The 22,908-nt window shown below is 41.2% G+C and overlaps 1 protein-coding gene across 5 annotated transcripts in view; it reads left to right on the top strand.

Moving 5' to 3' along the window:
• ALK (ALK receptor tyrosine kinase) overlaps positions 1–22,908 on the top strand; it is a 326,814-nt gene that overhangs the window by 272,203 nt on the left and 31,703 nt on the right. For all 5 annotated transcript variants that reach the window (XM_051612967.1, XM_051612966.1, XM_051612964.1 and 2 more), the window contains exons 10-14: positions 1,415–1,509; positions 2,888–3,031; positions 15,125–15,287; positions 19,261–19,411; positions 22,188–22,319. In XM_051612967.1, coding sequence (XP_051468927.1) covers positions 1,415–1,509; positions 2,888–3,031; positions 15,125–15,287; positions 19,261–19,411; positions 22,188–22,319 — 685 coding nt within the window. The remainder of the gene's footprint in view (positions 1–1,414; positions 1,510–2,887; positions 3,032–15,124; positions 15,288–19,260; positions 19,412–22,187; positions 22,320–22,908) is intronic.

Here is a 22,908-nt window from a genome sequence, read left to right as displayed (position 1 = left end):
GCTCTTCCTTAGCAGCTGCTCATGTCTTTAGAATAGAGAAAAATCAATTTTAGAAAGGTCTCTCCATGTGTCCAATGCATATTGCCAAGGAGTGAGCAATTAGTGTTGAAGCATCATTGCTTTACCAGAAAAAAAAAGGAGCGGGAACATAGTTACTATATCAGTTATTTTCTGTTGTGAATAGACTGTGTTCTGTTCTAAACCTTTTGCACCTCCCAGGGACTGCCATGATCTTTTTCTTTTTGAAGTTTTGTGCTTTGGTTGGGTCAACTTTTCTGACTGTGTCCCCATTAAGAACACTAGCTGCAGATGACATTTCAGTCTAGATAGCCTCAACAGGGACATATATCCTTGGCATCTGTTTTAGCTTATGCCAAACCTCACCATCATCACTGGTGATGAAAGCTGCACTGTATTTGAGACTTAAATAATATTTTGTATTTTCTTGCAGTTTATTATACAGCATATGATAGTTTTATGATTTTATAGTCTGGATGCAACCTCTCAGCATTGTATCTTGCTTCTTGGCCAGTCAGTTGCTTTTAGAAATTGTTCTCCTTATTATGTTTTGATGTGGCAGATACACATCAGGAGAACATGAGCTTTTTAAGCTAAGAGAAAAATCTAAATATGTGAGTGCATCAGATGAATGTGTGGTCAATGTACTATCAGGTTTGAAGTATTTGATTGTGTGTTATTTTTTCTCTGTCCATTGACTTATAATATCACTGATACAATAACCTTTCTTCTGGTAATGTAGGAGTAGCTGAAATTCCTGGCAAAAGCCAGCTGAGAATGTGGAAGTGATTTAAAGCAAATCTGCTCAGCTTCTACAAGAAGAAAATGAGTTCTGTGCTTCCTATGGACTACCCAGTGTCAGTTCCTCTCTTTTGTGACTGCCAGGACTGTTAGATATCCTTTACCTGTGAGTGGATCAACACCAAATACTTTCTAAATTGATTTCAGCCTTTGATGGTCAGTTCCTTTTAGAAACTACAAATGACTTCAGGAGCCTCAGCCTACTTATTTTTCTTTACACCTTAAATCACTTGTGAGACTACAATCACTTAGGTGTCTGATTTAATTTTTTTTGCACCAGAAGCAGGCAGAATTTATTTTCAGTCCTGACAACCCCACACCCCCACTCCCACATACTTCAACCTGCTTCAGGTCGTATTCCTCTGGAGGGAAGAAGGGCTGTATTCTTTTTTCTGTCTACCTATGTTCATGGACACCTCTTCTCCTCAGATCATCTTTGCTTGTTAGGGGTGAGGATACTTTCTCTGTCAATTTAATATTTTAATATGTGAAAGTAGAAGCTTCCCCCCCACCCCTTCCAAAACTGCTTTAATTGCAAAGAGCTCTGAGTTTCATCTCTTTAAAATAATTTAATCTCTACTTCCTATCTGTGCAGGTTTTGGTTTCAGATCATCGCTTCATGGGAACAAGGATCTGATGCCATTATTGCTTTTGACAATGTTTCCCTTAGTCTGGACTGTTATTTAACAAGTAAGTTTTCTTTTTTTTTTTCTGCAAGTGACTTTTATTTGCCATGTAATTGAAATTTGGAAAGGGGCTGAAACTCTAGGGAAGAAGCTGGGTGCTGTTATCTTCAAAAGACTCTTGAAATATACAGTTATGTTTCAGAAATAACTGTGCTTAGATAGAGGAGACCATTCAGATGCAAACCTTATTAGTGGAGCTGACCAGTGAATAGGTTCTGAGTTTGGCAGTAAATGGGTAGTAAGATATAGGGTGTGGGAGAGTCAGCTTCCAGCTGAAACAGTAGCATCACCTATCCACCCAGGCTGATGCAGAAGCCAATCTGGGATTATAGAGTTCCATGTGACCTGGTTTGCTGTGTGACAGTTACCAAAATGAATGACAGCTGGACTCTGGCTGGGGAAGACAGGCATCCTGTGATTGACACTAACTTTGCAATAACATTGGGTACAATACTCCAGTTAAATTGGAACAAAGTTATTTTATTTGGACTGACATGCATTTAAGTCTGAATCAGAAACTAGGATCTCTTCACTCTCCTACTCCTGAGAAAAATTTGGATTCTGATCCAGACTTTATGATTGACTGGGCTCTAGAATATGCCCAGTCTGTACCTCTGCTGCCAGATTTCACCTCATTTAGATTTTTATTAAACATTTGTAACTGGCTCATCTTTCACAATCTCATGCACAGTAAATTGCTTTATTTGTAAATGTGTTCAGTGATCTGTTATTCTATACCTCAGACCAACAACTTACAGGAGGAGTGGAGGATCGCTGCTCTGAACACATGAAAATTTCATCTTGGGTTGGGCAGTAGAACTGAAGTGTGTTCACTCATGTCCTAGGCTTGAAGCTACAGCCTCTATAGCCCTATTCAGATGGAATTCCTCATCCAACAGCAGTCAGGCTGTCTGCTTTGTGTTATGTTAATTTGCATTGGCTGGTGCTGTGAGTCTTTCCATTTATGCAGTGATACTCCTCGGTTTCTGTGCATAAATAAAATGTACCTCACGTTCCAGTATTCTAAAGAGATCTTAAAATGAGGTCCTAATTAAAAAAGATTGCACATACATTTACTGGCTAAAAGAGAAACTTTGTAACAGTTTCTAAAGATTGCATTCTATATTTCTGTTTTGTGACTTCATTCACTTGCTGTTTTGCTTGCCCATTACTCATTCCTATTTATTTTTCTTTTGTCACACTTCCCATAAAAGCAATGGAAAGTCTATCTGCAATTTCCTTTTAATAGTTTTATATCCTGTGACTACAGGTGCTTATTCTCAGCAGATAAGGCTCCAGCCCTTAATTTAGCTTCAGTTTTGGGTTACATACTGACTCAGCCACCCTCAATGATAAACCAATCTGTGACTTCTTGTTTCTAGTCAGTGGAGAGAAGACACCCCAAGGTATCACTCCAGACTCAAGCAATCTGCATGCCAGTAGAGGTGGCCAGAAGAAGTTTGAATGGGAAAGAAGGCTTCTGGGAAATCTCCAACTCAACACTGCCCCCATTTCTGGTCCAGCAGGTAATATTCTGGTCTGAGAAGCATTTTCAGTGAGCAGAGATTTCCAGCTCATACAAATTTCAGTTACATGTGGCTAAATACTATTCCTTTTGTTTGTTTGTTTTTTTCAGAGCTTTTTCCAAGTCCCTTAAAAAAAAACAACAAAAAAAAACAAAAAAACCAAGCTCTGGAAAGCAATTACATTTAGCTGTTAATGGTAACTTAGACTGTTAACGGTAACCTAGAACTAGAAGGAGCCTCTTGTTGAAGTAAAAAGTGCTTTTAAACTGTAAGACAGGTTTGTTGTCATGGTCATTTAAAAGTAGACAGTAATCAAAGCAAAGTGTGTAAATTGACTGAGTCCAGCATGTGGGAACCTAACACCCATCTCTAGTTAATATAGGCTTGGTTTGAAATAACATAGCTGTGCTTTTTCAGAAATATTTTCATTGCCCATTTGAAAGGGTACAGCATTGGACTTAGTTTTAAACCCATGATTTTTAGTTAGTTAGAAATGTCAGTTTTGTATGGTCAATGTTGTTTCATTGTCCTCTGTCCCCCAGCTCCCCTTTCCAGCTGAACTGTAGTGGCACAGACCAAATGCTAGATTTTCATTGCCTCTCCCGCACATCACTGTCTCCCAAATCCTTGTCTCTTCCCTCTCCCAGACTTCCCCAGACATTCTCAGTATCTGTTTCGGGCACTACACATGCATCTCTATTTCAGTTTGCTTCCTTCCCTCCTCCTTGCCAGCTTCTTCTCCTGATTTGATTCAGGTGGCCACGACCTCCAGCCTGCCTGGGGAGGGAAGACTGACCATAGAAAAGTGGGTGACCACAAGAGAGACAAGTACTTGCTGTAACTGCCACCCTCAGCACTGTGTGCAGCTGCTTCTCCTCTCTTAGGGCTAGCTAATTACCTCTCTATTTGAAATACCACCTCTTTTAAGGTAGAGAACAGGAACATGGTTGGTATATACCTCCTTTACTTTGTCCATAAATTCAGGGATTTGTTCCTGCTGCATCTTTCTCTCCCACTCCTCCATCTTAGAAAGTCGTCTTTGAGTCTGTTCTCTTCTAGGTTATGTTTCACTTTGCTACCTGCAGTGTACTGATGAAACACATGAGCTAGTGGTGTTAGCTCTGATACCAACAGCAGTCTGGTCAATGTTGTCAAAAGCTCCACGCAGTCTTCAAAGCCTGCCTGAAATCTGGATGTGTTATCCCACTCTGAGCTGGCACAGCAGGGCAGCTGCTGGTGCCTGAACTTTATTCTGAAGTAAGCTCTGGCAGTGGAAGCTGATGATGCAGTCTTCAGTGTAGGCCAAGAGTTGCCACCGAGGGGAATTTATTGATATTTTATGTACTGAGCATCCCACAGCACGAAAAGTGCAGGAGCACTGACAGGAGTCTCAGAATGAGACAGGAGTCTCAGAATGAGACAGGGAGTGAGCCCAAATGAGAGGATGGTGGACTGTGTGAACCTGTGCTGTAACTATAGAAGTGGTGTTTAGCTTCAGTTACAGATGCCATGTGTGAGCTTGGACTGGTCACAAAGATATAATTTCCAAAAAAAGACCTTACATCCTCTTTGCAGATCCTTTGAAGTGTACCCTTCAATATCTGTACCTCTGTTTCCTGCCGGTAAGTAGGGCCACCTTTTACTTCTAAGTACTGCTTCAGTATTGCTCGTAGGTCAGTGATCTTGTGGTAGAATCCATACACAGATGTAGCTTATGGACTTCTGGCTGACTTTATATAGCAGTGTCAATGCCTAGGTGGTGTCAATGCCTTAGTTCACTAAGGCAGCTGTACATTTCCTTTCAGGGTGCCTACTTGTTTAGTAACATAAAAGCCATTAGATACCAGTTTCAAATTGGACAATGGCCTTAAGTTTGGATGGAAAGTTAATGTAAAGGGGGCATGTGGGTGTTAGGCTAGAAATCTTGTAGCTGTAGATTTCTTTGATAATTTTCCTACTTCCTACTACTGCACCTGAAATGATGGAGCATCTTCTAGCTCTTCTGCTCCCTGTCCTGTCTGAGGAATGCCATTTAAAGAAATACTTGGATAGTAGAAATAATGGGAGTCAGATTGCTTTGGGGGTGGGAGAGAAGGTCACCAAGGTACTTTCAGCAATTAAAATGATTTGTTATGACCTCAGGGTGAAAATTTAAGGCAATTCATGTGTCATCTATGCCAGCTTGCCTAATTTCTGAGCTTGATCTTCAGTCCTGTTCATGTTCTGTCTAAAACTGTTTCCAGACTCTGAGGTCTGAAGTCACTCCTACAGCAATTGTCCCCAGCTTGTGGCCTTGGTGTAGACAGGGCAGAAACCAGTGAAGGTAAGCTGCAGCTTCTTGCAGTGGGAATACATTGCATTTCTGAGGGTCTTCACAGCACCGACTCAACATTTAACTTTGTGTTGCTGAGTCCCTTGCTCTCAATAGACACTGCAGATGCTCATTTTGTCCCTGGGCTATACATTTTTCCCAGCTTTAATCTTGTTTCTTTCTGCATCTGGTAATGCATTTAAGAAACCTGAGGCTGAGTCTGTCAAGGCCTTTAATGGCCAGTATCTACTGTTGTGCAGGTGATCCAAGAGCATCAGCACTACCTTGAAGTCCCAAACCCACATTGACCAGTATGAGCGCAGCCAAAAGTAATTACAGCTATGTGATCTTTGGCTCATGTGATGGATCACAGGCTATAATAAATCCTTTCTAAGAAAAACTAATAAAATAAAGAACTGTGTTCCTATAGCTGAGGAGAGAACAGGATAGTAAAATGCCTTCCCCAAGTCACCAAACCAGCTTAGCGTTCACAGCAGGAAGCACACTCTGAAAGACAGGTATCACTTTGTTTACACGACAGTAAATCCAAAGAAGCTTTCTAGGGTATGGGCCTCGATTTATAGAATCATAGGATCATAGAATGGTTAAGTTTGGAAAGGACCTCAAAGATCATAAGGTTCCAACCTCCTTGCTGTAAGCAGGGACACCTCACACTAGACCAGGCTGCACAAAGCCTCATCCAACCTGGCCTTAAACACCTCCATGGAGGGGGCTCCCAAAACCTCCTTGGGCAACCTATCCCAGCACCTTAATACCTTCATGGTGAAGAATTTCTTCCTGATGTCTAACCTAAATTTGCCCTCTTTCAGTTTAAAACCATTACCCCTTGTCCTATCACTGCCCTCTCTGGTGAAAAGCCCCTCCCCAGCTTTTCTTCAGGCCCCCTTCAGATACTGGAAGCCTGCTATAAGTTCTCCCTGGAGCCTTCTCTTTTCCAGGTTGAACAGCCCTAACTCTCTCAGCCTGTCTTCATAGCAAAGGTGCTGCAGCCCTTTGGCTCATTTGTAATGGCGAACAACCTCTTACATGCACCTGCAGGTCTTGCCTGTGCTTTGAATCCATTTTCAGCAGAAGCGACAGTCATCACCACCAACTTCCCCGTCCTCTCTGTTCATAGGCCCTGTACGAATTGGTTTACTTCTTCAGCCTTGCCATTGCTTATCATGGCTTGGTATGTCTCTAGGATATCCACATTCAAGGTTCAAAAGACATAATACAGCTACATTGGGAAAGATCCTAACACTTCCAGAAATCTGTTAACCACTGTCAAGTGTCACACATGGGATGACGGATGTACTGTGTAGAGAATAAGACCCAAAATTGCCACAACTACTGTAGCAGCGTTGTGCTCTCAAGTTTCCTGATGGTGACCAGGACTGACACAGAAAAATTCCTGGAAGTTTCAACCGACACAGCTGCAAGGTAGCCATTAGACAGGTGATCATCAAACAATGCAGATGCTTTCCTTTTCAATTAATTAATGACATGTTAGTTGCTGACATGCCAGCATCTTCCTAAAAGATTGCAGGTGAAACTTGATTCTAAAAAAAGTCCGCAAAAAAACTGTAAGAAAACCTGAGTATACCAGAAGATTGAAACAATTTTGGTGGTACTAGATTTTTTCATTGAAATGGTTAAATCTGTGCACTGTTTATTTTTATATAAACCAGGCTTACTTTGGCTTAAGTTTAAAATTGATTAGGTATTAGTTTAAGTAAAACTGAAAGTTGCTCAAACCATAGCATTTCTCTACACAGAGTTTAACTACCAATTAAAAAGCCAGTTTATATCAAACTGAGGTAGCAAACTTTTATAGACAAGGCCATAATATGGGAAATCCAAGCATATAAAGACACCATGAGCAATAATGAGAAACTCTAGGTAAACGTATCATGGAAACTGGAGGGGACAAAATAGCATTCACAGTAGACAAAAGGAGGTAACAAGACACAGAGCAATCAAACCTTAAAGATTTCTGTTGCTTCTGCATAGGTTGTAAATACTATGAGGATAGCTTCTAATCTGTCCCATTGACAACTTACTCATGTCAGGGTACACAGTAGAAAAACGGTGTTTTGCAATTTATGAGAAGATTAACCGATTTTCCCCTAAAGTCTTACATTGTTTTGTCCCATCTGATCTCCATATCTACCATCCATTGTGTGGCCATGGTTTCTGTGTGGAAACTGCCATCAAGTCATTTTTTCATCCAGAGTTGATTACTGTTTTCCTTCAACCACAGTTTCTTCCTCATAACACTTAGTGGTTGCACAGATTTTGTCTTTTGCATCAGGGAAGAGTCCCCTTACAAATACTTACGTCTGTTTCTCGGAAGAACTCTGAGTCATGTTACTTAATCAGATGAAGGACTTGAAAGGAACAGCAGAGTGAGTATTAAGTAAAAGAAAATTACATTTGGTTGCTCTTCGTGTGAAATTATACTAACTGAACCATCGGAACAATGCAATAAAGGTATCTGCAGAATTCTATCTTTGTGTTAAGCACTAATTAACAAACACAGTGAATAACAGCTTAGTACCCTCCCCTCAACAAGAGTAACATCCTGAACAGTGAAAGAAAATGTTCAGAGATGGATGGCGTGATCTTAGATTCTGTGGGCATGAATTCCTTTATTGCAATGTTTACACTTGCTTTCTCTGTGGGATTAAAAATAGCAAAGGTACAATACTGATAATCAACATAATCCCAGGATAGCAAAGTTGAATTTGCTTAAATATTGTCCAGTGTTAATCATACAATTGAAATAAAAATACATTTTAGACCTAAATTTAAAAGTTTTCTACTCTTAAGAATAGCAGTTTATATTGTGCAAAACTGCTATAAATCTCAGGAAGGGTTCTGAAATAATTTTTGTCACATCCACCCAAATTGATCTGCATGCAATATGGATTTCTACTACCCTTTGTAATTGTAAACAAATTCCAAAAAGTTGGTAGCATGTGTCACTTAATACCCTTTATAGAAGGCTCCTGCTGTTTCATCTAGTGCCGCTTGTTAGTTTCTGGTTCCAGAAGGTAGCAAGAAACAAGCCATTGTCATTGCTGTTCAAGGTCAGCAATGCCCTTGCCCTGTTATACTCAGCATAGATAATTTCCTAAAAAGGTGACCTGATAGTGTTCCCTTTATATGGACACTTGAGGATTAATCAAGCCTTGAGTATTTATTTGAAATGACACTCAGGATCAATCTGGCACACATTCGTCATCACTGAAGATGCTCTTGTTGAGCTGAAAAACATGTCCCAGTCTTCCAATTCTGCCCTCATTTAGAAAATGGAAAAATCTCCAGGGATGGTGTGGAGAACCTAAATCTACCCTTTTCTATCTTAAAACCATTACCCCTTGTCCTATTGTTACATGCCCTTGTGAAGAGGTCTTCCCCATCCTTCTTACAAGCCCCTTTCAGGGTATTGAAAGGTCGCTATAAGGTCCCCCCAGAGTGTTCTCTTCTTCAGGCTGAACAATCCCAACTCCCTCAGTCTGTCTTCATAAGAGAGGTGCTCCGGCCCTCTGATCATTTTTGTTGTCCTCCTCTGGACACACTCCAACAGGTCCACATCCTTCTTGTGTTGGGGGCACCAGAGCTGTATGCAGTACTCCAGGTGAGGTCTCAGCAGGGCAGAGGGGCAGAATCACCTCTGTTGATCTGCTGGCCACACTTCTCTTGACACAGCCCAATACGCGGTTGGCCTTCTGGGCTGCAACTGCACATTGGTGGCTCATGTCCAGCTTTTGATCCACTAGTACTCCCATGTCTTTTTCCGCAGGGCTGCTCTCTAGCATGTCTTCCCCAGCCTGTATTGATACCTCTGGTTGCCCCAGCCCAGGTGCAGGACCCTGCACCTGGCCTTGTGGAAGCTCATGAAGTTCACCTGGGCACACTTCTCCAGTTTGTCCAGGTTCCTCTTTACATCACTGAAAGTTTTTTTTATATATGCTTGTCATATATTTTGCCTACAGACATTTCAGCACAAACCAACCCTGGAATTACTGGTAATGGATAACTGAGATTGCTCATGCACCAAGGAAAAGGTATATCCCTCCATATGTTATATGGTGCCAAGGGCAGCTAAATGCTAGTGAAGATTAACAGGGGCAATTTCCTGTAAGACTCTGATTTCCCATCTTGGCCAAGTAGTGTAAGGGAGGTTGTGAATGTTTTTTACAAGTAGATTAAGCAAAGCTGGTTCATGACATCAAGTTTGATGACATCTGCCTCAGAGGAAAATGTAAAATTACCTCCCTGAAGGACAACTAACAGAACTTGCCTCCACGAGTTTAGTCCCTGGGATTCTTATGCCCTTGAAGCAGGAGACCTCATAGCCCTTATTCATGTTTTTCTTTACTCTCTTGGAAGTAGGGATAGCTTCTTGGCCTGAATAAAGACTGTGGCAACAAGTTCCACAGATTACCTGCACATTTCTTTAAAGCACTGATGCATTTTGCTAGTGTGTGAACTCTAGGTTCTAAAATAAGTGAACTAGTATGATGCTTGATTGGTAATTTTCTCAAATCACAGTAAATTTTGCTTTTGGACTAAGGTGAACCTCAGTTCAAACCAGCTTACTTTAACAAATTCCAGTTAATATATTTAGACCCTTGAAGTATAGCTAAAATGTCTTTGTTTTGCGATACGGAGTTTGTGTGCTGTATGTGCCAGGGAAATTGCTTTCTATGTTAGAAGTACAAATGGGCTTTAGGCTTTGCTCCACTGTTGTCTCTTCATCGTTTCTGGTTGTTATTTGCAGCAGTGCCTGAAGCAATGCTGCCTTGGGCTTCAAGTAGTATCAGAGCTTCAATGGAATTAGTTGTTTGGAAAGAAAATTTGGGAAGAAAGAATTGTTTAAAATATTTTTTTAATAGAGCCAAAATGGCATTTCTTGCAAAATGTTGTTGCTGGGACCTTAGCAATGTGTGGGGAGACTACCAGGTAGCTTGAGGAGGGCAGGTGTGTGGATAAACAGGCAGAAGACCAAATGTTACCTCTGCCATGTTTCTCGTGAAAGTCGGAATTCTGTCAAATTTACTGATGTATAAATAATTCACTAAAATGTAGTATCCCAATTCTGAATCTCAGTGTAATCTTTACTTCTTTTCTTTTTCCCCTACGTTAAACAGGAATTTCCAGTTTTTAAACCCAGTTAGCATCTTGTAACTGCCAATGACAGAATATATAGGGTCCCTACATTTAACTACCTACTAATTTTCATCATGGGAATGCTCAGCAGTTCCTGAAGACTGGGCATCTGTAACTTGCATGAAGCTGGGCAAACTTCCAAAATCTGCTTGTTGTTTGGGGAGATTCAGACTGGAGAGTCCTGCTTTTTTTTTTTTTTCCATCATGTGAGTGTGAGGTGCCAGCAATGTTAGCCTGGTGCACACTGTGGAAGAAGGTATGCCATGCAGTGTGCAACAGACCACCATTGTACACCGATGGAAAACAACTATGCTTCTCACATAGTTGCTTCACAGAATCACAGAATTGTTAAAGTTGGAAGCGACCTCTAGAGATCGTCTAGTCCAGCTCCCCTGCTAAAACAGGATAGCCTGGAGCACATTAAACAGGACTGCATCCAGGCAGGTTTTGAATATCTCCAGAGAAGGGGACTCCACAACCTCCTTGGGCAGCCTGTTCCAGTGCTCTCTCACCCTCATATTAGAGAAGTTTTCCTCATATTTAAATGGAACTTCTATGTTCCAGCTTGTGCCCATTGCCCCTTGTCCTGTCACTGGGAACTACTGAAAAGAGTCTGGCTCCATCCTCCTTGCACTAACCCTTTAGATACTTACAGGTATTAGTAAGGTCTCCCCTCAGCCTTCTCTTCTCCAGGCTAAAGGGTCCCAGCTCTTTCAACCTTTCCTGGTAAGAGAGATGCTTCAATCCCCCTTTTCTCTCTTGAACTGGGGAGCCCAGAACTGGACGCAGTAGGGACTAAGGACTTTTGATTCAGTGCTGCTGCTTTAGTCTTTGCAGATCAAAATAATGCTTCACATTGAATTACTGTAACCTGCTGTGGTATGCAGTAACCTTTAGAAATGCTCTTTCTGAGCTGATGAGACATGCTGCAGTCATTTATAGAATCAGGAGAAAATTGTTATTCTTCCTTTAAAAATGAAGTGGTGGGTTATCTAAGATAGGCAGTACTCCGTTTTGTTACTGGCTAGTGGTTTAAGATCTTGGGTTACCGTTACATCTGCAGATTCAGGGTTGTCTTTGTGAAGGGAGGGAGGGAAGTGCGAGGTTTTTAGTCTGTATCCAGAAATGTAACTAAGACCCATCCATCCTAATTATGTGGAAATGAGGGATGATTCTTCCCATGCCATATTCTGTCTCATTTAATTCAGTGCTGCAGAGTCCAGTTGGAGACCTGTGACTAATGGTGTTCCCCAGGGGTCAGTACTGGGCCCAGTCTTATTCCACATCTTCATCGATGACCTGGATGAGGGGATAGAGTGTATCCTCAGCAAGTTTGCTGATCATACGAAGCTTGGAGGATTGGCTGATACATCTGAAGGCTGTGTAGCCATTCAGAGCGATCTAGACAGACTGAAGAGCTGGGCAAGAGGAACCTCACGAGGTTCAGCAAGAATAAGTGTGGAGTCCTGCGCCTGGGGATAAAAAACACCAGGCACCAGTATAGATTGGGGATTGACCTGCTAGAAAGCAGCCCCATGGAGAAGGAGCTTGGTATCCTGGTGGACAAGTTATCCATGGGATAGCAATGTTCCCTTGTGGCCAAGAAAGCCGATAGTACCTTGGGATGTGTTAAGAACAGTGTGGCCAGCAGGTAAAGGGAAGTTCTGCTCCCCTCTGCTTTGCCCTCGTAAGACCACATCTGGAGTATTGTGTCCAGTTCTGGGCTCCCCAGTTCAAGAGGGATGGGGATATACTAGAAAGAGTCCAGTGGAGAGCTACGAGGATGATTAAAGGACTGGAACATCTGTCATATGAGGATAAGGGACTGTTTAGTCTTGAAGAGAAGGCTAAAAGGGGACCTTATTGATGTCTATAAATATCTGAAGGGTGGATGAACAGGAGGAGGATGGTTTACAAATCATTACAATAGTGACAGCTGAAAAGATGGCGCATCACCTGGCTGTAGGTTTTACTGAAATCCTTGCCGGTTCAAATCAGCTGCAGTCTCCACATGGACTCCACTTGGGCCAGACTTCCTCTTGCTATGTTTATACAAAGGTCACCCAGTGAAATATGTCTTCTCCACTACTGTCTACGATCTACCTGAACAGAACAAGTAAATATGTCTTCTAGCATTGAGAAATAAGTAAAGTAAGTATGTAAGTATTCATATAAAAAAAAGTAAAAATATCAAAATCTCTAGATGACCCTTGCAGAGGTTTTAAGGGGCTGTAGTGTAGATTTTGCCATAAGAAAGTGGAGACTAGTCTCTGAGGAGTAGATTGGAAAGCTTTCCTAAAGTAGTAGTTTTGCATTGCTTTGTGGAATTCAACTGGTTGAAAGGAAGAAGTCAGAGAGTTGTGGTCAATGGGACAAAACCTAGTTGGAAATCTGACTAGTCGAGTCCCTCAGGGGTTGGTACTGGGACTGGTACTATTCAATATTTTCATCAGCAACCTGGATGAGGGAACAGAGTGTGCCCTCAGCAAGTTTGGTGATGACACTAAACTGGGAGGAGTGGCTGACACACCAGAAGGCTGTGCTGCCATTCAGCAAGACCTAGACAGGCTGGAGAGTTGGGCGGGGAGCAACTTGATGACATTCAGCAAGGGCAAGTGTAGAGTCTTGCATCTGGGGAAGAACAACCCCATGTACCAGTACAGGGTGGGGGCTGACCTGCTGGAGAGCAGTGCAGGTGAAAGGGACCTGGGGGTCCTGGTGGACAGGAGGATGACCATGAGCCAGCAATGTGCGCTTGTAGCCAAGAAGGCCAGTGGCATCCTGGGGTGTATTAGAAAGGGTGTGGTTAGTAGGTCAGGGGAGGTTCTCCTCCCCCTCTATTCTGCTTTGGTGAGGCCGCATCTGGAATATTGTGTCCAGTTCTGGGCCCCTCAGTTCAAGAAGGACAGGGAACTGCTTCAAAGAGTCCAGCACAGAGCCACAAAGATGAGTAAGGGAGTGGAACATCTCCCTTATGAGGAAAGGCTGAGTGAGCTGGGTCTCTAGCTTGGAGGAGACTGAGGGGTGACCTCATCAATGTTTACAAATAAGTTAAGGGCGAGTGTCAGGAGGACAGAGCCAGGCTTTTTTCAGTGATGTCTAGTGATAGGACAAGGGGCAACAGGTGCAAGCTGGAACACAGGAGGTTCCATGTAAACATCAGAAAAAGCTTTACTGTGAGAGTGACACAGCACTGGAAGAGGCTGCCCAGAGAGGTTGTGGAATCTCTTTCACTGGAGACATTCAAAACCCACCTGGACGCGTTCCTGTGTGATGTACTCTAGGTGATCCTGCTCTGGCAGAGGGGTTGGACTAGATGATCTTTTGAGGTCACTTCCAACCCCTAAGATTCTGTGATTCTGTGAATAATCAAGACTGTATTACAAAGGTTTTTCAGAAATAGCTGCCACTTTATTTCTTAAAGGCCTGCCAAATCATTTGATCCATTTCATGCATTGAATTTTTTTATAAGAAGGAGTTTAGCTCAACTTCAGAATTAGTTTCTGAAAATGTAATTCATACTTTATGCCTGGCTAAACTAATATGTTCACTTGTATTTCTGGTGAGTGAACCCTTCCATTAACAGTAATGGTAGAACTGCTGGCCTCTCTCATCCAGACAGATGTAGATCACAAATTTTAGGACAGATCTGGACCTTAGGCTTAGACAATAGCTCTGAATTCCAAGAAGTTGATCAAGATAATCTCTATCTGAGCTAATTAATGCCATCACTGAAAGAGACTGCATGTGTTGCATGGCATTAGTGTAAGCTGGGGGGAAGAATGTTGCCCTTTGAAAAAACCTTAAGGAAGGCTGGCACAACATCATTTGTAGAAATAATGTTCTTTAGAGGTATTTTGAGTCTTTTGTCTTTAATGGCAGTAGAATTAACTAATGGAGTTTATCAGATTGTATATATTACCTTGTTAATAAGTATGAATGAAAAATCATGTGATGTGCACCAAAAAAAACTTTATCCACTGATTTACCATCTAGATCTTAGTTTTGGTTACATATGAAATATTTCCTGGTACGCTAGTAAATATGTTAGCATGAGTTTTAAAAGAGCATTGTGGTACTGGAGCTGTGCTGGCCCTAATAATGAATCTTTATGGCATTTTCAGTATCATGTATTCAAATTTTAAAAATAGTTTTTTTGAGGCACAAATTAGCAAAGCCTTGTTCTAGAAATCTATTTGAACAGGGCTAGTACTTACAGTTGATGAAAATGACTGTAACAGGGATGTACTGATGTACACCTGCAGATCTGGCTTAGAACATGCAGAGCTGAAGGCTTATTATATGGGCCTCACTTAGGTGTTTTGCCTTCTGAAGGTTAACTTCACTCTCTTGTGAGCAAATATAATTATTCAAAATACAGTGAGTTTATTGTTATGTTTTAATCACTGAGATGATGATGTATTTACAGGCTTTTATCTAATTAACAGCTACTTTCCCATATAAAACTAATTCAATAATCAAATGTCTGTAGAAACTGAAAGGGCTAAAATGCACCAGTCTTGAGGTTATGAGCATGCCCTTTAACAGCCCAGAGGGCAGAGCCCAAAACTGAGCATCATGCTTTTTATGTGTCCTCATTTCAGATCACTGGTTATTCACAACGTGTGGTGCCAGTGGACCCTATGGCCCCACACAAAGCCAATGCAACAATGCCTACAGGAACTCCAACCTCAGTGTGACTGTAGGAGCTGAAGGGATTCTCCAAGGCATTCAAATCTGGAGAGTACCAGCAACCAATACATACAGGTAAAGGAACCACCTCTGATTATCATGCTATATCTTTGCATTTGAAACTTATCCAAGCTGCAGATACATGCTAGGTATATGTGAAGTATATTCAGGGGTTTGGACAGATCTGCTTGCATTTTACTTCTTTTTGATCCTGTGATTTCCAGCCTTTCCAGTTTCGGATTTATGCCAGATTTTTCACCAGAAAGATGCAACTTTCTGGTGAAAATGAGAAGAAAAAAAAAAAGAAACAACCAACTGAGGCAGACAAACCGTCAGCCAAAATGGTTACAAGTTGTGAGAGCTCTAAAGTAGCTGAAAATCAAGTGGTTTGATCTCCACAGGCCAAGGGACATACATATTCCATATGACATCTGTTGAATTTTGAAATCAGAATAAGTTTTTTGCACCCTTCAACTCGTATAGGAGGAACAATCATACGCAGCTCAGCTCAGTATCTTGATTTTTTTTAATCTAAGTATGGTAAGTTACACCTGTAAGCTTGGCTCACCACTGTAGAATTGATTTTGGAAGCTAGCCACATATATGTTAGGCTCTGTGATACTGAAGGTTCTAATGCTTTAATCCTTCTGTGGAATTATTTTCAAACAGAGTTGATCAGATACAGTTCAATGCTACCTAATCAGATTTTTACCAATCATTTTTTTCATTTTCCTTTTGCTGAAGAAAAAGTACAACTGAAGTTTTGTTCACTGTATCTGAATGGTAACATCAAACCATTACATGCATCAGTTTGAAAGCAGAACTATCTGTTGAATCAATGGCTGTCTGATGGTGGATTTTTTATGCAATGTTCTCTATTGAAACCACTGATGGTATGATGGATATCAAAGCAGAACATTCCACTGAAGACTTTGAGCAAATTTCAGTTAAAACCTACTGCCACCACCTTCCTTTTTTTTTCTTTTTATTTTTTTTTTTTTTTTAATTGAAAATGAATATTAATATCGAGGATAGCTGTCAGTCTTTAGCAGAAGTCTACTGCAAAGCAGTTTTGAGAAACTGGCTAGGCAAGGCTATGCGCAAGTCCTGCCTGAGTGGCTATTACCACAAGGATTGATAGTAATGAAAAAAAGCATTAATGATATTTTACCCAGCTATCAAAAATGAATTGCCTGAGGTGAATAGAATTTTTCAGGACTGGCATTCAGTAAATATAGTTATAAAGTATAGCCCAAAAGAAAAGAGGCAATAAACTTACAACATTGTCATTTCTTTAATATCACAACCCAAGAAGAACCAGATTTCCCATGCAACTATAGGCTGGTTTTTGCTACACTATACAAACTACAGGTCCTTCAGGGAAGACCTATCTATTTAAGTCCTAACTGACTTTTAAGTTCTGTATAGAAAATAGATGTCTAATGTAATTGGTAACCTGTATAAAAATAAATTACATTCTCTTCTGCACCTTTTAAGGATATAATAGAGAACTTGACGCCTCCAGAAAGGAGGAGGTAATTGTGGACTTAAATTAACATGACATCTTCCTGATTCTGGGCTGCTGAAGGGGCAGCACAGTCCCCCAGTATAGCATAGCCCTAGGAAAATGTCAAGTTGCAATATCATTTCTAGGGCTTCCCAGAGTCTGGACCCACTGCCTGTATTTAGCTTTCCTCTGCAGGCCTACTGCACTAGTGGTTCTGTAAGTTAGCCTGATAGCCATCTCCTGTATTCCTGACCCAGAGATAAAATCCTCCAGCTGGCTGTTGGGCTCTTAAAAAAGCTGTTGTTATGCCATGTCAATGCATTTTATGCTGTGTAATGTAGAGCAGTGAGTTACATTCCTGATAATTGCATAAAGATATTGATGAGGCAGAATATGTGTTACTAAAATGCAAACATGGAAAGCTAAACTTTGCACAAAACTCTGCTAGCAAAAGCTAACCACACCCAGAAAACCCCACCATCTGTGAAAGTCTGGGCAGGCTGCCACATGTGGTAGAGAGGATCATTTGAAGACCGGCGTCCTACATCTTCCAGGGCTGATAGGGACAAAATCATCTTGTTTGCTCCCATGGGTCTGCACATTGCATAACAATAAAGTTAGGCAATATAAAAGAGTTGTTTGTTTGTTTGTTTGTTTCTCTCTTTCATTCTAAGCATTCAGAAGGTCTTGTCACTCCATATCTAGGCCTAAGATCAAGTATGAGGGAATTATAATAACAACAGCAGCAGCAACAACAGCATGTTACCATCCATTATCTGAATTCTTTCAATTTTTAAAGCAAGGGTCTTCAGTCTCTTTTGCTGAGTGACCCAGTTGTCATCAGTTCTACTGTCATTTCTTTTCTCTGGTCCCTTCTTGTGAGGCAGCACAAGAACACAGCACAGGACACAAGAAAATGTCCTTCTAAGTTAGCCAGCGAACTGCATTTTCTCATACTCTAAGAAATAGCTCCAATGTTTCCCATGACCTGTCTACCTAGAGGTAGATTTTTTTTCTCCAGCCTTGATTTGCACAGCCAGTGCTCTGTGCTCATCCTGAAGACAGTTTTCTTTTTCAGTTCCTGTAAGTATTGAAATAAAAGAAAAGGAGGAAGACAGTGGAAGGTATTCCATTTTCTGGTTATATCTATTTGGGGTGGTCTGAATCCTTTTTCAGAGCCAATACAGCTAAATGGATTCACCTTGTGAAAAAAGTTGTGCTAAAAGAAGGGGATCCTGCTAAAACTTGTAGTCAAGACAACCCATCTGTTTAAATAATGAATAAGGAATTACTGTCACTTGAGTGTACTGGATTTTATTTGTCTTCAGTCTTTGAATGAGGCTAAAATAGGTTCTCCCGAACTTTCTGACACCATTGTTTGTAAGCAAAATCTGTTCCTACACAGAAAAAATATGGCCCAGAATTGCGGATGATTAGTCATTCCAGCTTACTATGCCTGATAGCGCACCTCATTAGCCGTTACAAAATTCTACAGCACATCAACTTAGTCTTCCTGCAGCATATGTTCAGGGTAGCCCAGTGCTGTGTCCATCGCTTTTTATGCTGGCTCCAGTGCAGCCTTACTGAGGAATGATTGCTTTGGTTATCAGCAGTGGCATGAATATAATCATGCCACATTGTGAGGATCTAATGTGTTTTATGAGGCACATGACGCTTCATAGTTGCTTTGACATCAGAACTGCTCCATGCTGGCTGCCTTGGAACAGTATCATAAGGTGAGTTCCTCATGGTGATCATTAAGGCAAGTGTTGCTGGCTGAAAGTGATCTGGCTGTCCAGCCTGTTCAAGGTGCTCACGCTTGATGGGCACTGCTGATTTATTCTGCTTGTAGCCTGTTTGCATGAAGGACTGTGCTGGGCAGAGACCAACCAGGTGCTAGAAGAAAGGAGGAGTTAAAGCAAAGCACCTGTACTGTAACTGGTAGGAAGCCAAGGGGAAGTTTTGTGTTCTCAGCCCTCCAATTACTGTTCACGTGCTCCAGGTCAAATTTTGCTCTTATGGAAATAGCTGCAAAGCTATTAATGTCAGTGGAGAATCACCTGCTTGTTTCAGATCTAAACTGAGCTTCCTGTACCACCACTTACTCACTCAGGCAGTTGAGTAGCCCTGTCTTTTGTTGCAGCAGAGATATGTTTGATCATGATTTTTATAAAGTGCTATAGAATCCTTTGATAAAAGCTGCTTCAACTATGTAAATTGTTTAAATTCTTGAAAAAGGAGGGGTAGAAATGCAGCAATACAGTGGTACAGCCAAATCTTCGGGTACATTGACAACAGTAAGGACCTCTGAAACTTGACTGCTTGAATTATAAGTCCCAGAGCCTTAACTGAGTCTGCAGCAGCCTTTGTAGGCTTTATTTTTTTAATTTATTTAGAGTGTCAGGTATTGAGGGCACAGTCCTGTGGCACAACATACCATCCAGGTGTGCAAAACAGTCAGTGCTGAGAAGTGTTTTTTCCTACCTCCCACCTGTTTGGGACAACTCAGGTGCCAGGCTCTCATTTTTCTTTTTCCTCCAGCATCTCAGGCTATGGAGCTGCTGGTGGGAAAGGAGGGAAGAATACCATGGTGCGGTCCCATGGTGTGTCTGTGCTGGGAATTTTTGACCTCCAGAAGGACGATACTTTGTACATCTTGGTGGGACAGCAAGGAGAAGATGCTTGTCCTAGTGTAAGTGATTGCCCTTTCTGCTTTGACTTAATCTCTTCTATAATCCACAGAATTTTGTCTGTTTACAGAGAAAATGGTTGTCCTTGAGGTGTTTTGGGTTATAAGGTTCAAGGGATAGCTACAGTTTTTCAGGGAGTGCATTAGTGTGAAAAGATGATGTTGCACATTACTTTGCTCTCTTCCTATTCAACATTCAGGCCTTACTGATAATACAATGCACATTCCTGATTGATCTGCATATGTCAGAGCATCTGTGTGCATTTTCAGAGAGAAGACAACCCTGCCTTCCTTTTCTCTGGAGTTCAGTCTCTCTGACTCCCTAGGGCTTTGTCTTTGCTCCACTGTTGAGCCCAGCCCTGCCGTTATCATAGTACTCTGCAACTCTGGAGACACCCACCTTACAGGGCCTGTTTGGTCATTCTTTGCATGGGAATGGGAGACACAGATTAATCACTGCTGGGTCAGTCCCAATTTTTGTCTTACTAATCAATCACTGCTGCAAATGCCTTGACAGAAAGGTGCAGCTTCCATTCGTTGCGAGCACAATAATCTATTAATTCTTTACTATTGTTTGGAGGATGAGGTAATAGGAAATCCCTGTGGAGGAAACTAAGCATTATCTGATGAAATTTCACTTGTAGGTTTGAGTTGGACATTTAAATGCTGTTCATTTCTCAACTGTTAGTGGCTGGCATCCAAGAGATGAAAGCTTAGCATTCTGTTACTGCAGGGAAAGGTTGAAGGATGTAGACAAGAAAGAGGGGTTCTCAAGGCTGGGTGCTAAAGTATATAATGTTAAAACAGGAATTGCACATATCTACAAACAAATTGTTAATATGAAGCCTCTTTGAAATGAGAAATGCCTTAAATCAAACTTTCATCTAACGTCTATAATTAGGAAGTTCCAGCAGAGTGTTATATATGGACTCATTAAATTGCAGGCCACTGTAATCTTAGAATTTATGGAGTCCTAATGTAATTCTTTAATTGAGGCAAAGAGATTGCATTGACTTGTAGGAGGGACTTCTACTAGATTGGATGTTAATCTGTTATGTCTTTGCCATGAAGGATTTTTTTTTTTAATTCAATTGTAATCTAGTGGTGCCTTTGGGTCATTGACTTTGTCATTTTATTAATCATCTCCACCCAACTCCATATCAATTAAGGAGAGGGAAGACTAGGGAAAGAAGATTGTTTAGTTCCATAGGCAAGTCTACACGTGCAAAATGGATGCAATTCATTCTCCAGCACAACCTAGGACACATTTTGTGGTCAACAGAATAATTTGTAACTTGAGGATGTTTTAATCAGGCTGTTCTTCCAAAAGAAGATAGGTACATTAAAACAGAAGGAACAGGAGGTTAATCCTGCTATAATAATTATTTGTGCATTTTTCCTTTAAATTGTTGCTGACTTAGTGAGTTCAGTGTGCACAAGAGTGTGTTACTGAAATGAAACATATGAAGTAAAATAAGCTAGAAGCAAAGCTTATAACTTAAAACTTAAAAATACTCACAGCAGAGTCCTGTTTGTCTTGCACTTTAGTGCTCCAAATTAAAATCGTAGCAACAGTCACCTCATTCAGTTCATAATCCAGAAGAACTTATAAATAATGGTTTAATGTTGTATTTGAAATCAGTGAATTCAGTGATAGGCTAATAACTTAAGGTTCATCATTTGATGCTAGCTGGTGGAGAGGAAAAAATGCTGAATAAGAAATAGGAAGGCTTTTTAATGAGGTATTTTCTTTAACATCAGGTCGATATTGCAGTTAAAGGTGGGACTACGGCTGTCTTGGTAAGCTTTGAACTAGCTAGTGCTGGTAATCACAGTAAAATTTCTGCTACAGCATAAGCATTAGATCAACATCAAAACATAATGTAAGTCTAGATAATTATTAGGTGATCAGTCTATGCTGAGCTCATTGCCAATGTCAATGCTTTGACTACCTGGGTTAAAGCTAGCTCTGGTATATCTACATGAGCCACCAATACCGTCCTTAGTTCTGGATAGATGCACAGTGGCTTTGGGGCCCCAACCAGTGGTGGAAGAGGAGTTAAGCAGCTTTGGTTGACTACATCTCTGCCATTTGGCTGTTACATAATATGGGGCAAGTGACATAATCACCAAGTTATTCCCTTCCCCTACTTGTGAAATACAGATATAGTTAATGCCGGGAAGTATTTGCAGTAAATTCTGCTACATCTTATATGTTAAAAGTTTATGGAGCTGTTTTACATGGTAATAGATATCCGCACTGAGCTTGTTTCAAAAGAATTCCATTAAAATGGCAACAAATTCTTCTGAAGAAGGTTGGAGCAAAGAAGTGAGATTATTCTAGAAGAGCATTCACTTGCTTCTGCTTATGTAGTTTCACCAGAGGACAATGTATTGGTTTGGGAGGGTGAAGGGTCACACACAGAATCACACAGAATTGTCATGGCTGGAAAGGCCTCTGAGATCACTGAGTCCAACCATCAACACCAAAAAAACCACACCCCACCAAAAAACACCCACAAAAAACCCCCACAACCTTGGCTACTAGAGCATAACCCTGAAGTGCCACATTTACATGTTTCTTGAATACCTCCAAGGATAGTGACTCAACCACCTCCCTGGGTGGGCTATTCCAGTGCCTCAATACTCTTTCAGTGTAGAAATTCTTCCTAATAGCCAATCTAAACCTCCCCTGCTGCAACATCTGGCCATTTCCTTGAGGTCTTTGTGCACAGACAGTGATTTCTTACCAGAATTCGACCTGGTCTTCTGTTTGCAGACTAATGAAGTTATACAGAAAGTCTGCATTGGAGAGAACAATGTGATTGAAGAAGAGATACGTGTGAACGCAAGTGTCAGTGAATGGGCAGGAGGAGGTGGAGGCGGGGGAGGTGCTACTTACATATTTAAGGTATGGAAAGAGTCCCTGTGCACCACCAGCGTGAACACATCCTGCCACTTGCCTTTAGTATCACAGCCTTAAGTATCTGAGAACCCTTTGTACACCTCTGGGGAAGGATCCAGAAAGTGAGCACCATGTATTCTTAATTTCCAGTCAATAGCAGTAGTGAGTTGAGTTGGCCCTTCACATTTCTTAGAACTGCTATGCAGTACAGCCACACTTGCTTCTGTGGCTTGGAGTTTCCTTTGGAAACATAATCACAGAATCACAGAATTATTGAGGCTGGAAAAGACCTCTGAGATCATCAAGTCCAACCTAGTTTGAATGTTTTTCAATGCCAGCTGCGGTGCTGAAGTATAATTCTACAGCAAAGCGTAAATTCTACAGGACTTTATTTAAATCTGTCACTGTAGAATGTTCAACTTCAGCTAAGCATTTGGCCTCTATGGTGCAGTGACAGGAAAAGTTGAAGATAAACTGTGTTTTCTGTTAGGAACTCTATAGCAAGGGACAACTGATCTTTTCTGTCGTGTACTAGCTGAGAGAGTATTCATTCCAAACACTGGTTTCAGGAATTAACAAGATGTTAAGATCACCC

The sequence above is a fragment of the Apus apus genome, chromosome 3 (genome assembly GCF_020740795.1).
Source record: "Apus apus isolate bApuApu2 chromosome 3, bApuApu2.pri.cur, whole genome shotgun sequence".
NCBI lineage: Eukaryota > Metazoa > Chordata > Aves > Apodiformes > Apodidae > Apus > Apus apus.
This window is presented reverse-complemented; position numbering and strand designations above follow the sequence as displayed.